At 39.3% G+C, this 15,939-nt stretch overlaps 1 protein-coding gene across 5 annotated transcripts in view; it reads right to left on the bottom strand.

Annotated features, from left to right (window-relative positions):
- The window catches only part of crtc1a (CREB regulated transcription coactivator 1a), a 37,130-nt gene extending 26,438 nt beyond the window's left edge, over nt 1-10,692 (bottom strand). For all 5 annotated transcript variants that reach the window (XM_021322085.2, XM_021322087.2, XM_021322086.2 and 2 more), the window contains exons 1-3: nt 10,529-10,692; nt 6,563-6,679; nt 1,069-1,194 (exon numbers count right to left, since the gene is read on the bottom strand). In XM_021322085.2, the coding sequence (XP_021177760.2) occupies nt 1,069-1,194; nt 6,563-6,679; nt 10,529-10,654 (369 nt within the window). In that variant the 5' untranslated portion in view covers nt 10,655-10,692. The remainder of the gene's footprint in view (nt 1-1,068; nt 1,195-6,562; nt 6,680-10,528) is intronic.
- Nucleotides 10,693-15,939: the final 5,247 nt, after the last annotated feature.

Raw genomic sequence — 15,939 nt, 5'->3', positions numbered from 1 at the left:
TGCTACACATTATCAGTCTGGCTGGCCAGGTTAGAAACATGTTGTTCAAATTAAAAGATTACTTCAAACTTAAAAAAAGCAAAACATTTGGACTCAATTGTACTGAACTGGATCTGGTCTGAACTGAGTGTCAATATTTAGCTATCTGGGGCCTGCAGTGTCAGATATAGCTCTTAGTTTTTCTTTTTGTTTTTTTTGGTGCAGTTTCTCAGATCATTGCCTAGTAGTTTAACATGAACCAACTCGTTGAGACGAGCACGCCCCACAACACTGCTTACTTTCTTTGGTTCTTTCAACTGAGGAAAAAAAAACGCTTTGTCTGCGCGGCGTGAAGTACCTGTATCCTAAATTGTTTAGAAATGGCTTTCATACCATTCCTAAACTGACAAGTACCAACAGTTCTTTTCTGTGATCACTGCTGACATCCTTCCATCTGGCCACTGCAGACAGTATACTTTCAGCTGGATACTCGTACAATTGTCTTCTCTAGCGTCATGCCTTATGATAGTCACTTGTGCTGTAAATCTTTAAAATAAAACAGAACCAGATGATATATCTGAATCTCACTTAATAGTACCAGGAAACTTTAATGAGTGACAAAAAACAGTGCTTTATTTAATATAATGACATATATCGATATCGATTTGAAAAATATTGTGATAGAATTTTTTTCATATCACACAGCCCTACTCATGCCTACCTAAACCTAACATGACACTTAATCTTAACCCTGTGACCAATCACTAATAACATTGATAACAATTTCTAAATTATTATTATTTCTCAAATTTTGTTAGATGTGTCCAGATCTAGTTGTTGTCTAGTTTGATTTAAAAATTAAACCTATCCCCATTTTTTTTATTTAAAAAACAGAAATGCATTATTATGTTTTACAACAGCATCAATTTTTGGTAAGATTTCCAACCTATTCCTGCTGCTTTGTGTTATGAGGTACGCTGCACTGGGTAGATTCTGAGTTCAGGAAAGAGAAAGCAAAGCTTCTGTGAATTATAAACATGTCGACTCTAAAGTCCAGTATCACAGGCTTGAGACAGTTTCAAAGGATATCTGGCGTCCATGTTTGTCTATAGAGAGGGGTTTCCGATTGGGCGATGTGATGCGACTCCGGTCACGGTAGACTCTGTCTACCAATCCGTGGTGCCGCGTAGATCTATTAGTGTCAAGCCCTGAATTCTGAGAGATGATGACAGAACATTAGCGATTAAAAATCCCAACTGAATCAGTTACTGTATGCACATTATCCTCTCCTCCTAAGAGACTTGCATGGATAATGAAGTAGCAAGGAGTTACTGTGTAAATGAATGAAAGCTTTCCCTAAACCATGAAGTCATGAGTTTACAAAAGCATTGTGTTGGCCGAGGTAAGGTGTGTTTGGCCCACGTTCTACTGATCTTTGCCAACAGAAATGAAATAAGGCCTCTGAGCACATACTGGCTGTAGAAGAAGTGGAGAAGATAATGTGACTCATGGCAAAAATATATATGCAAAGAAATTTAAATGAATTATAAAATAAAAGAAAAAGCAAAAAGTACCTTGAAACTAGATCCATCAGTTGAATACCAGAGGTTTATCAGAGAAACGTTGTTGATTTTTTTTTTTTGGATGCTTGTGTGATTTGTTTAGTTCAAAATGTTCTATATGTTGAGCGAGCCATTCTTAAAATGTGGGTGAAAGAGAGACATGTTATCCATTCTTTCATAAAGAGAGAAGGATGTTATGTAGTACTGTTCTATGGTAAAAGTTCATCTAACCAATTTCTTAGCAGCTTTTCTTGCTTGTTGGTTTCAGAGAAAAGGAAAATCTCAATTCTCTTTAAAGCTCACAGTTCCAATGAGAATTGTATACCCATTCATCATGACCATGAATATCTTTAATTTGAGGCTTTTAATTATTTATTTACACTTCCTGGCCAAAAATAAAGTCGCCACCTGAAAAAAAAGGTCACACTTTTTAATATTTTGTCAGACCGCCTTTAGCTTTGATTACGGCAGGAATTCGCTGTGGCATTGTTTCGATAAGCTACTGCCATGTTGCAAGACTTATTTCCACCCAGTGGTGCATTCATTTTTCACCAAGATCTTGCATTGATGACGGTAGAGTCTGCCTGCTGCACAGAGCCTTCTCCAGCACATGCCAAAGATTCTCAATGGGGTTAAGGTCTGGATTCTGTGGTGGCCAAAGCCATGTGTGAAAATGATGTCTCACGCGCCCTGAACCACTCCTTCACAATCCGAGCCCAATGAATCCTGCCATTGTCATCTTGGAGTACGCCCGTACCATCAGGGAGGACAAAAATCCATTGATGGAATAACCTGCTCATTCAGTATATTCAGGTTGTCAAGGCAAGGTAAAGCAAATGTATTTCTATAGCACATTTCAGTACAGAGACAATGCAAAGTGCTTTAAATGATTAAAATACAGGAAAAACAAACAAACAATAAAAGCAAGGTAGTCAGCTGACCTCATTCTTTGAGCTCATGCTGTTGCTGAACCTGTACCTGACCAACTGCAGCAACCCCAGATCATAGCACTGCCCCCACAGGCATGTACAGCAGGCGCTAGGCATGATGGGAGCATCACTTCACCTGCCTCTCTTCTTACCCTGATGCACCATCACTCTGGAACAGGGTAAATCTGGACTCATCAGACCAAATGACCTTCTTCCATTGCTCCAGAGGCCAGTCTTTACGCTCTTTAGCAAATTGAAACTGATTAGTGGTTTTCTTAAGGCCAAACAGCTGTTCTGTCCCAATCCCTTGTGGAAATGTTCTTGCTTTCACTAACAAAGCCCGGAATTCTACTGTTGTCTTTCTTCAATTTGACTTCATCAAACATTTAAGTGATCGCCGATCGCGATCACTCAGGATTTTATTTTCTGCCACATTCTTTCCTCGAAGACGATGGGTCCCCACTATCCTTCCAGTTTTTAACAATGCGTTGGGCAGTTCTTCACCCAATTTTGGTAGTTTCTGCTACCTCCTTAGATGTTTACTCTGCTTGATGAATGCCAATGATTTGATCCTTCTGAGACAGACTGACATCTTTTCCATGACCATGAAATGTGTCGTTCCACATGTTTGTTTAAGGAATGAGAAGCAACTCATTGCACCAGTCGGGGTTAAACAACTTGCTGCCAGTGGAAACATAATCACCCATGCCGTAATTATCCAATGGGAGGCTTGTAACTATTTGTTTAGTTAAATCCAGGTGGTGACTTTTTTTGGCCAAGCAGTGTAAATTTTTCATACAACATAAAACTTTAAGGTTTGAATAAAAAAGCAATAACGGTTTGCTATTATAAGTTTGATATTATTGTACATTTCCTCTTATCCAAACAGATGGAACATTATACAAATGGGCTCAGAAATATACACAAATCCCCAGATAAGGACTTGGCTTACCTCTCCGTATTCATGCAAGCTACGTCTTTGATCCTTGTTGACAAGGCCATGCTCCTATTCTAGGTAATTTTAGCCAAGCCGCACAATCATGTTCTACTTAGAAACATATTTTTTTCTCCCACTACAGTCTTTTCAATTACTTTTACTTTTATACTTTAAGTAGTTGTGAAACTTGCACTTTTATACTATAGTATATACTATAGCTGAGTTAAAAAGCTTGACTTGATACTTCAACTTCTACTGGAGTGTTCTTAAACCCTGGTATCTATACTTCTATCTAAGTAGTAAAAGTGACACGTCTGAAAACGACAGGAGAGGAAGAAAAGAACTACTCAAGAGCAAATAGATTTCCCACCAGAATATTAAGTCATTTTGTATCCTTGTTGCACCTGTGAGACGAATTATCCACAGTCAGGAAAACACCAGATGTCTCTTCACTATATGTCCTTAAAACCTTTGTTGTTTTGATCTGAGTGGTTGTTTTCTTGATCTTCTGTGTTTGGAGTCCCTTTATGATAAGGAGTATTTTTGATTTCAACTTCAAGGTGTGGATATGATTATTACATTCATTTTGTGCAAAGAACCCATACATGCTCCCAGGCATTTTGCTATCAGCACCTTGCTTGACAGATGGTAGAGTGTTCTCAAGTTTAAAACCCTCACTTTCGTCCCCGTTGAGCCCCTCTGTAGGTGCTGCTGGCTGTTCAGAAGCCTCCAATCAATCTCAAAATATTCCAACAATATGAGTGCCTTCATGAATTGAGCCTGTTTAGTAGAACCACTGGAGGTGAGGTGATAAACTTGACTAGGTCAATGTTGAGGGCTGTGCAAATAAATATGCGTTGGGCATCTTATTCTAAAGGTTAAAACATATGTGTGTGTGTGTGGGGGGGGGGGGGGGGGTGTTAGCCAGGCTCACATCCATTGTGGACACATCTCTCACCCACTGCACTGGACTGTAGAGGAGCTCACCAGCTCCTTTAGTGGCCAACTGAGGCACCCTCTGTGCAGGAAGGAGCGCTACCATAGGTCTTTCATCCTCACTGCTGTTAGATTGTTCAATTCTACTTACAATGATTGCCATTCTAGCATGTTCACCTCCTGTCCACATACATATACACAGACATGTATGTCTGTGTATATGTATGTGTGTATGTGTCTGCATGTACATATTAAGTTGTTGTTGTTTTGTTTTGTTGTTGCTTTGAGTTATCTTATCCATACATCTCTGCTTCTTGGTTCTATATTTCTTAACTATTGACAAGAGCTGATGTAACGGATGAATTTTGCCATTGTGAGTTTATCGTAATTAGGTCCTATCTTATCTTAGTTCAGCGATGTGTTGAGCACATAAAACAATTATTTGCATTTCTGCTCAATTCATTGTGTCCCACCTAATGTGTGTTAAGGGAAATGATTGGGGGACATCAAATGACACTTTGCACAAGGTTGTGGTGTAGTCATTGCTACATCTAACCATTAGGCCTCAGAGCCAGTCGACGCTAAAAGGAGTGAACATTAATGGCACTGCCAATGCCTCACTTTGGTGACTCGAAGGTGTAATGGCAGCAGATTAAGTCTAAACATCCTATGCCCACTGAGATGGCCAAAAGAAGGCATGAACTTTCTAGCATGAACCATTTGCTAAATGGGCTCATATGTCGTCTGACCAGAAAAAGGTTCTCAGTAGGCATTTGGCTGACAAATGTCAGTCAACTTCGAAGGTGTCAGTTTTAAAGAAAGGACTGCCTTGATCAGGATCCTCTCTCCACTGTAGACAATGACACTGGTATTACTGGAGTTTCCAGTTCATGGAAGGCTTAACACTTAATAATCACTGGGTTCTGTTGAAAGGTTCCCATCAAGTTCCTTTGAGGTAAATACTTTGGCTCTACTTCTAGACCTGGCCTAAGTGGTAAAACATGACCTGATGGTTTCATCCAATTCTTGGAATCTACAGTTAGTTAGAAAAGACTTTCCCAACGTTAACAATTTACAGTTACCTGTCTATGAGTTTTTATTATGTTCTGTGGACCCTGCCATTGATCTGTGTTGATTAACTTATATTATGTCTGTATGTATAATCTTTACCCTATAGCTGCATCTACAAATGACTCCCCCTGACATGCATTACTAAAGCTCCAAATTTAACCGGCCATTCATACCTATGATGATTGTGTATAAACCTCTGTCCAAAGTGTATTTTGAAACTGCCCAGAAAAGTTTGCTTCAATGTCTCTTTGAGTTTCTTTCTACGTGCACACAACATGATACACAAAGACAGACATTAGCTAAAATTAATTTCATCTTTAAAATCCACTAAAATTTATTCCAAGTGTATTTTGTTAAATATCCACACAAAGCTTTGGCTTCTTCACCCAACTACAGCCTGTTCATCTCTACTTTAGAACAACAGATGTAACCACATAGGGGCGAAGTCTTGTGTCAGTAATACACTTAGTCCAAAAATCCCTTTTTTAAGACTGTCTTACTACTGGGAGAGGCTCTGACAGCACAGAGTATACTGTAATTTTGTATAGTTAGGTTTATTCTAAATAAAACCTCTTTTTGTTTGCAGACAGCTTAAAGACTTGCTCAGGATAAGTCAGGATAAGGCTAACTTGCCCTGAGCAAGTCTTAGGAAAACCATAACCAGTAGATCTATTGAAAATGTTTTGACAGGAAAAAGTCTGTTCATTCAATTTAGTTAACGAAGTGAACAAACGTCTTATGTTTAAGAGCAATATATAGAACATTTTTGGGTTTAATAAAGTAAGAAAGATGGCAATAAAATGCTATTAAATGACATAAACACTGGAAAACCACAGCTATCATCTGTCAACAGAAGGAAAGTACTATAAAGCCATGAATTTACAGGATTACTTGTGAATTCAAGTTCCGTTTGGGATTGTTTTATCTCACAAAGCTAATACACTTCCTACCCCTGTCCCTCACCTCAAGGCATGGGCCGCTATGAGTTCCTACTGGTTAGATAACCAAGAGTAAAAATGCCCCAGTTTCACTTTATTAACACACAAACATTACACCAAGATGTATACAATTCCCAACTTTGTTTTCATCTATTTAAACAGTCCATCCATAGATATGTAAAATGTAGGTATATACCAGTAAAGTCTTACCTGAAAAGACACGTCAGCAGAGCAGTTTCCAACCTGATTCACATTTGGCAGAGACCCTCCATAGTACTGCCCACGGCTCGACCCCATCTGCAAATACTTTGTGTCCTGCAGCTGTAGCTGCAAACAGAAAGAACAACATCGGATAAGTAAGAAAGTTTTACAAAGTGTTTTTAGATTTTCACACCCATCAGGCTTGTGTGCTTTTGTATTAGGTCCCTCGTGGTCATTATTTTATTCCCAAAACAGCAAATGTGGGGAAGAATCAACTTGTTTTTAATTAAACCCTTGTTTAGATGGAAATAATAAATACTTTTTCCAGTAGCAGGACATTTTCTGGTGTTCATTTTTTCTACTAACCCCTCCAGTCTGTCTGTTTTTATATTTAAGTCCCCTAGGCCAATACTCTAAGAGTCACCTTTCACTGTTATTCCAGCTACAGTTCTTTTGGGGTGCTTTACCCACTCTTCTTTGGCAGTATCTTGTTTTCCATCAGTCGGACATAGAGGGGCTGTGAACATCTATTTTTAAGTCTTGGTGAGCCTTTAAAATACAGAAAGCGGGAAAATATCAGCATAAGCTAATATTTTACCTGCTGCTTTCTTTACTCTTCTTGCCAATGTTGTAAAATAATTGTCTGTTTGTGTTTTTATGTTTTTCACCTGGTTGCAAGAAAAATGTCCCCTATGGGGCCGAGAAAAATGTGATACAGACAGTATGCTGTACTACTGGATTTAGGTGTGGACTTTGATGGGACCGTTTGAACACCTCAATATGCTCTGATCCTAAATACCGGTTCTCAGTCCGTTCCCTGTAGCCACATGACTGTCCTATTAAATTAATTGGAGATTAACAGACTCCTGTAACATTTGATTGCATGCTGAGGAGGTAATAAAAATCATCAGGCATGTTTTAGATGGGTCTTTGCTAGAGCACAGACCCATCTAAAACATGAATGACATTGGCCCTATAGGACCCGGAGAATCACTGATCTAAACCAGTCCATTGTAGCTCTGGCTAGGTGAACTTCTTCTACAAGACCCCATATTCAAACAGATTCTCAGAGTCCTTTCAGAGCTCCTAACTTAATCTAAAAATTCCTACGTAGGAGTTTTAGCTTCAGAGTGATTCAGATCGCTGCTGAGAGCGACTGTGAGTAAGGAGACGACAGAAAGTTTTATCTTAGAGAGGAGGTGTGGTTGACCCCGTTACTAGGTGTGGTTGACCCTGTTGCTAGGTGTGACGCTCTCTTCAGGAGCTGTGATTGGTTAATAGTACAAGAAACAAGCACCAACAAAATGTGCTCCCAGTAATCAAAGGAGACAAATGGACCGATTAGACTGGATTGAGAAATCTGACATAATGAAGAAACTCAGCTAAATTAAATAATTGTCACATCGCATCAAAATGTTGGAACGCACCTTATTTACATCTTCATCGTCATTTTGATTTGCTTGACCATACTGGTCATTTTACTACTTCTTCTATTATACTATTCCAGGGGTCACCAACATGGTGCCCACAGGCACCAAGTAGCCCCCAAGGACCACTTGTGGTGTCCTCAAGCCTGTTATAAAAATAGTACAACCCACCAGTGAGATGCATTTAAATGCTATTTTAATCTGTTGCTCTTCTCTTTTAATCATACTTGTATTTACATAGATTTAAAAGCATTAAAAACATGTTGATATGTCATGAAGTTAAGGTGAGCTCTGACTCTTTAGTTCAAAGGTCAGTACAGGTAGCCCTTCATATGACACAGTACCAATTAAGTAGTTCTCATTTTCAAAAAGGTTGGTGATCCCTGATCTATTCGATTTTGACGTGCTACCAACTGTCAGCATTTTACTGGGATTGCCTGCTTGTATAAAGCGGCTGGATTTGGCAAAAACGACCGACATGAAATGGGGAAAGATAAGGTGGAGAAAACCAAACTAGACAAAGGAGCAGTGTCTCTGTCCACACAGCATTGGGAGGAGAATAGAGGAGCGTTGAAAGGTAAACTGGTCCCAGGAGCACAGTGCAAATATACAGACTTTGCAGGGATAAGAATACTTTTGTAAGGCGCTGTATGTAATTTCTACATTACTTCTCAGAGCAAAGTTCAATTCATCACCTGAAAATAGAAAGAGTTTGGCAAAGCTGCAAACTAGGTCTGCGTCATATTAGGAGAACCTGCAATATGCAATAATGTTGACTTACAGTAGACTAACTAATAAATATAAAGTGTTAAGGTCTTCCTGCAAACACACATACCAGTAAATGAATAGTTGATGGAGCTAATGGTGGAGGAAAACAAATCATAATTTTCATCTGAACAACAACTGGATTTAATTTAAAGAGTTGCAAAGTTCTGGCCCACATCTGCTGTTTTGGGAATGAAACAACTTAGTTGTAGTGTCTTGTTGAATTATTTGTAAAATCCTTTACTTTAAAGTTTTCAGATATTGTATATTCACAAATTTTGGGAGTGCTTTTCAAAGTAGTACATAAATGTCTTCCTATTTGTATTCAAAATCTATTTAAATTAAGAAAAGGACAATATCATTTAAGAGGATTACTTATTAAAGTAAGGACTAATATAAAAAAATAGATGTGTTTCTTTTTCTGGTGTGAAGTTATGAAATGGCCTTAATGAAATGATGTACATCGCTGTCACAGTTTAAGAAAATGTTAAAATGCAAATTAATAAATGTTTATTTTTTTGCCAGGTGATTTAAATGTAATATAATTAAGATGTTCATGTTCATAAACTAATTGTGATATTTATCTATTTTCTTTTTTAGTAATGATATTCTTGGTTATTCCTTTTTTATGGTATAGGCGTCAACAAGCCGAGTGCTTCAGCCTATTCCTTCTTCAGATACTAATTGTAAAATTTTCTGTCTATGGTGATATTGTGTATTCTTCAGAGGTGTACTTATGTATGTATCTGAAACAAACTTCATTCATTTATGCCAAACGTAACCACTCTTTATTTAAAAGGGACCTCCCTTTCCGTTTTCCATTGGAGAACCCATCCCCAGTCAATTAACTTAGCTCATGGAAGCAGAAAATCTAATAATAACAATTACTACGCCTGAATCAAGAGTGTATTTTAATAAGCCTCTGACCTCAGAGTGTATCTCTCTGTCTCTGAACACCTCCAGTACTCTGTGGTCGAGGATCGCATGCTCCAAAGGAGGCCAAGAGGCCGATCTGAATCTTTTATATCACAGCATAACAGGCACAGAGAGGGAAAGCAATGAGAGCCGTGTCCCCTGGTCTTTTACCTGACCTGCTGCAGCCTCATGATATTTGTAGCAGCGGTCAGGACCCTGCTTCCACTCAGCCGCTGCAGCCCAGCCTCTCTCCGCCGGATTTGTTCTGAAAGCCTGTGCTGTGAGGCTTAAATTTCGCATAATCTCACGGCTTTCATATTTTGCGTTACATGGCACTCATGTATCAGAGTACACAGGCCCGAGGAAACCGCCAGACTAGACAAGTTCGCTAAGCCGCGTCCATGCGCACACACAGCCAATGTCTCTGGCATCCATGCAGGCGATGGGGCAAAACCCAAATCCTTTACTTCAGTAAACATATTCATTTAGATTTCACTAAGTATGTATTTGTGCTCAGACAGCAAGACCCGAGGAGGACAGCAGCGCCTGGACGCGCGCTGTCAGATAGGCGCACGCCCCTCAGCTTTGCGCTCCCGCAAAGCTGAATCCATACAATAAGTTTTCTTTAGACTGGAGCCCCTACAATCCACATGAGCCCTGCGGGACGGGGATCTCCCGCCTGCCCCGTCTGCAGCGAGCGGAGGGAGAGCGAGGCTCCAGCTGCTCTGAATGTCGTTTGTTATTGTTTACCATGGCTGGCCAGGCTGCCTGCTTGCTTCCTGCTGCCGCCGCGCTCTGCAGCCCACCTCCAGCTGACAGCTCCCCCTCAACAAAGCGCACAGAGCCAGGAGAAAAGCAGTGTCCTCACCCTGGCTGCCCGCGTAATGCTCAGGTCCTTCATCACCTCCTCAAACGCCGCCGTCTCCTCTGCCTGCTTCTGGTTATGTAAAGCGATTTTCTCGCTGAATTTCCGCGGATTGTTCGAAGTCGCCATGTTTCGCTCTTCTGCTCCGTTTTTTCCCCTACAGTGGTCAAGTTACACGGAGTGCAGGCGGCCAGCTTCCGGTCAGAGCTTTAAACCAAACCAAAACAACCAAGCACGTTCTATTTTTTTATTTTTTTTTATTTCACAATACCATACTATATCATACTCTGTATGAGTGCCGTTTAGCATATTAAGAGCTGTGTGTAGTTAGTATAGTTAGCTCCATACAGTGTATGATTTACTAGAACGCTATCCAATTATTCTATTGACTATGAAAAATTGTTGGAAGATATAAAATAAAACAATGGTGTCCAGTTAAATCATACTAAACTATACTATAGTGCTTTATACTTTCTCCATCTGCTGTACACAGCATTGTATACAATGGCATAATATGTTTGCATTGCCTACCATGATTGGATTATTGGGTATACTGTACACTAAATTGTATAATACTAGTAAACCACAAAATTCATATAATTAAGTAACATAGTACTGTACATTTTTAGCATAGTACAAGTGTTGAGTTGAACAGAAGAAAATTCACTGTATAGTATAGTATAGTATAGTATAGTATAGTATAGTATAGTATAGTATAGTATAGTTACTATACTATACTATACAATACTATACTATAGGATTGCTGTATACATTGTGACATGATACTATATCAAATTAGACACAAACACAAAGTGATCACCTTATGTAGAGTAACATCTTATTGCATATTTATTACTATAATAATACGATTGATACTATATAAATACTGGAATATAATAATACTATTAATATAATAATGAAACTGCAGTGTGCCAACAATTAGCTGTCATGTTTGCTAGAACATAGTTACATGTTTATATAATGAGCTTTTTAATCAACTTAAATGCAATTTAAGTGAAATCGTTTACCCCAGTAATTGTGAGTATAGGTTCATGACTTAAAAAAGTAAAGGAATTTAAAAAAAACAATGAATTAAGAAAATACCTGACAGAATCACTGACATAAAGTACATACTGAAATAAATGCAGTCAGAACTGCAAATCAAAGCTCCAATGCTCTGCCTTGTATTCCACGGGAAGTTGCGTTCATGCATTCTTTTGAACAGATGTGTCGATTGTGTAGAATTCACGCAGACTGTGGGAGTTTGTTAAATAAATCCATTTGGAGGGAGAGCTTTTATTGCGACTGCTGGGGCTGCCTGGTTTCCAGGCTGTTTGTGGCTGACTTGACACGTCTCCTCTTGCAGAAGCTCTGCATGTTCACGTTGCTGCGTGGGGGTGTTGTGGAGGCGCACATCTGGACTGCGGAACAACTTAAGACAGGATTTTGTGCGTGATCTTTATGGAATTCCTGTTGCCACGCCACAGCATACCTACAGATTATTATTATTATTATTATTATTATTATTATTATTATTATTATTATTATTATTGTTGTTGTTGTTGTTGTTGTTGTTAGCATGATTTTTATCCTTTTTCAGTCATTTCCCACCCAACACCATGCTGTATAAGCTACTGTATATGCACTGACTGTAGTTACTTCATTGGTAGTGTCGATGCCAGCTGATTCGATGATACCAAGAAGCTCTGCGTTTATCTGGGATGATGTAAAAAGTTGTGTGCAGAAAGCCTCCCTGCTTGTTCCCATCATTAGTGAACAGAAAACACCTCTGGCCTGTGTTGTGTTGCCTATATTAATAGTTGTATTTTTTCAGCCACTGAAAGCAAAGTGGAGCTGTTTCACCTGTCAATAAGAAGCTGTGTGATTTGGTTGTAAAGTTACCATGGTAACACAACAATGGAAGCAGGTTCAGGGGGAGGTGGAACACCCCTACTGTTGTACTGATGAACGAGCCTCAAGTGGTAAACAATGACGACTGAGACTGTTTGTGAAGTCCCATAAAGGAGGAAAAGCTCTTGCCAGGGAGGATTTCTGTATCCAGCTGTCTCTAGTCTGGTAGTGTCCATAGCCTTCCAAAGCATTATAAAAGCTTTCTCCGACCGCTTAAAAACTATTATGTTTTTATCATTGCATAGTAGTGGAGCATTAACATAGAAAAAGCCCAAGAGGGAAAGATACCAGCAATGTTCTTAGAAAAGAGATTGCTAAAAAAATGGGTTTATAATTTAGGTTTACTTTGTAGATTATTTGGAAAGCTTCCAGTTATTGAGTCGTCACAGAACTCTGCATACAAACTATTCTAGAGCAGGAGTTCTCAACCCTGGTGCTCGGGACCCATTGTCCTGCACGTTTTAGGTGTTACCCTGTGTCTGCACATAGACTTAGACTTAGACAAACTTTATTGTCATTTCAAACTATATTGAAATATAGAGTTTAGTAATGTAATTTCTAAGCTCTTATTTATCATATTTTGTTTTTTTAAATGATTTCGCTCTAAATAATAGTGTTAGATGAGCAGATGATAATGGCAAGCACTGGATTGTCATCTGGGCTGCACAGTGGTGCAGTGGGTAGCACTGTTGCCTTGCAGCAAGAAGGTGCTGTGTTCAAGTCCTACCTGGGTCTTTCTGCATGGAGTTTGCATGTTCTCCCTGTGCATGCGTGGGTTCTCTCTGGGTACTCGGTTTCCTGCCAGAGTCCAAAAACATGGCTGTTAGATACTGTTAGGTTTATTGGCCTCTTCATTCTCTGTGTGAATGGTTGTTTGTCTCTGTGTTGTGCCTGTTATTTTTATAATGATCCTCAACACAGCTGCAAATCTGCAACAGGTTGGCTGAAAAACGGAATAATAAAATATTTTGGTCAATAAAGTATAATACTTTGATCAGTTATTGAATAAACATTTTTTTATTTAGTTTCATTTAAACATACTTTAATTCATTTATTAAACTAGTGGTTTGGCAGCTCTTCATTAATAGCTTTTCATTAAAGCTATTCATTTATTTCTGAATTAATTTCTAGTTATGGCAGGATCGGTCCTCCAATGCTGCCAGAGTCTTGTTAATACCCAGACCTTGGTCTGATTGAAAGACAGCAGTGAGAGCTGTATGCAAGAAATGTCTACAAACCTACCTGAACTGAAGCAATGCTGTAAGGGGAAAAAGTAGGAGTACATTTTTGTGCAACAGGTGGCTTTCCAAGGCAAGACTGGTTCATTGAAAATATAACCGTTCATACATAAGGCGACCCAAAGGGCATTATACAAAATCAAAGGAGAAACATGTAAAAAAATAATTAAAAAAAACCTTGCCAAAAAAAACCCCATTAAAGTAGGAAAAGATTATTTGAAAAATATTTCATTTGAATAAACAAATGTTAAATTGTAATACAATGTTAAATCTCATCATGGATCTGACTGTTAGTAAAACTAACAGTGAAGTGCTGAAGTAAGCAATAATTATGGTTTCCTGATGTAAAGCAATCATAAATATACATCTGTCAGAAACTAAAGAAAAAATAGAGATGTTGACAAATATAACAAGAATACGGGTGCAGAGAAAAATTATACGTTTATAAATCCTTAGCTGTTTTTGATAAACAGCTAAGGATTGAAATTGAAATATCAACTTATAGCCGACATTTTGATCAGTTATTGAATAAATCTTGTCTTTTTTATTTTCTCGCATTTATTGCTACATTCATTCATTTATTAAACAATTTATGTCCTTTTGAATTGTTTTTAATCCTAACAGGAATGGTAAATGTAACACTTTTTCCAGGTATACTGATCACTCAAAGCGCTTTACACTATAGCCACACTCACACACTCACACTCATCATACAGCTAAGACAGGGCTCAGGCATGTGACAGGGAGAAGCTGGAATCGAACCGGATTGGTCCTCCAGAAACGCTGGCTTTGCGTTCTTTCCATAAAGGACAGGGCAGCGTGACTTCTGTCTTTGAAGCTGCATCAGCGGCCCGGCCCTCATTGGCCGCGCCAGCTTCCCGCTCCAATGATCCAAACCCATATAGGTTAGGTTGGTTTGCCAGACTAAACTGTGTGTGTGTGTGTGTGTGTGTGTGTGTGTGTGTGTGTGTGTGTGTGTGTGTGTGTGTGTGTGTGTGTGTGTGTGTGTGTGTGTGTGATGGACTGGGCACTTGTTAAAGCACTCCCCTGCTCTCTCTCAGTGCACAGTGAAGATTGGCACAGGACCCCACCCAACCATGCAATGATTAGGCAGGCAAAGAAAATGGAGAAATTGATGCACCTGGCTTCTAAACAAACCTCATTGCCTCTGGAACAATATGGTTTGGATAGATGTGACCTAAGTAGAGCACCATGTCTGGACAAAACCGAACATAGAGCGCCAGCAGAAAGACACCAGACACCTGGTAGTCATGGCAGCGTTGTACTGTATCAATAGCACCTGGGTACCGATTGGTACCCAAGTCATTTTTGTCAAGTTTAAAGCCATCTGTCTGACACTGGAGGCTTGGTCCTAACTGGGCCATCAACAGGACTATGATCCCAAACACAGACAAGTTGACGAAGAACAGAATCACAACATTGCAAAGGTCCAGTCCATGCCAAGACAGTATTGGGATGCTGTGGTGGGACCTTAAGGCAGCTGCATGGAAGTGAATAGCCACATACCTCTCTAAAGTCAAGCAAAACTGCGAAGAAGTTTCCTACATCAGTCTTAGAGAATAACGATGGGTATAGGAGGCTAAATCCACATCTTTGGTGCAGTGGACCTAGGTTTGAAATTCTAGTTGTATCAGGGTGGGCATCCAGGATAAAAACTCTGCCAAGTCTGTGTGCAAGTTGTCACGTCTTACTGTGGTGAGCCCTGAATAAGGGAGCGGCTAGAAATAATCCATCCCAGAGAAAAATGAAGGCATATCAATCATTCTGTCCAGGAGTGATGCTGAAAAACTAGTCCATGCATTTGTTACTTCAAGGCTGGACTATTGTAATTCTTTACTATCAGTCAATCAAGTCCACAAAATGCAGTTCAAAGTCTTCAACTGATCCAAAATGCTGCAGCAAGAGTTCTGATGAAAATAAACAAGAGGGATCATATTTCTCCAATTTTAGCTTCCCTTCACTGGCTTCCTGTTAAATCAAGAATAGAATTTAAAATTATTCTTCTCACGTATAAAGCCCTTAATAATCAAACTCCATCATATATCAGAGCTCTGATTACCCCGTATGTTCCTAACAGAGCACTTCGCTCTCAGACTGCAGGTCTGCTGGTGGTTCCTAGAGTCTCTAAAAGTAGAATGGGAGGCAGATCCTTTAGCTATCAGGCTCCTCTTCTGTGGAACCAACTCCCAGTTTTGGTCCGTGAGGCAGACACCCTGTCTACTTTTAAGACTAATCTTAAAACTT

The sequence above is a fragment of the Fundulus heteroclitus genome, chromosome 6, assembly GCF_011125445.2.
Source record: "Fundulus heteroclitus isolate FHET01 chromosome 6, MU-UCD_Fhet_4.1, whole genome shotgun sequence".
Lineage (NCBI taxonomy): Eukaryota > Metazoa > Chordata > Actinopteri > Cyprinodontiformes > Fundulidae > Fundulus > Fundulus heteroclitus.
The sequence above is the reverse complement of the archived record's forward strand: the minus strand, read 5'-3'. Positions and strand labels throughout refer to the sequence as shown.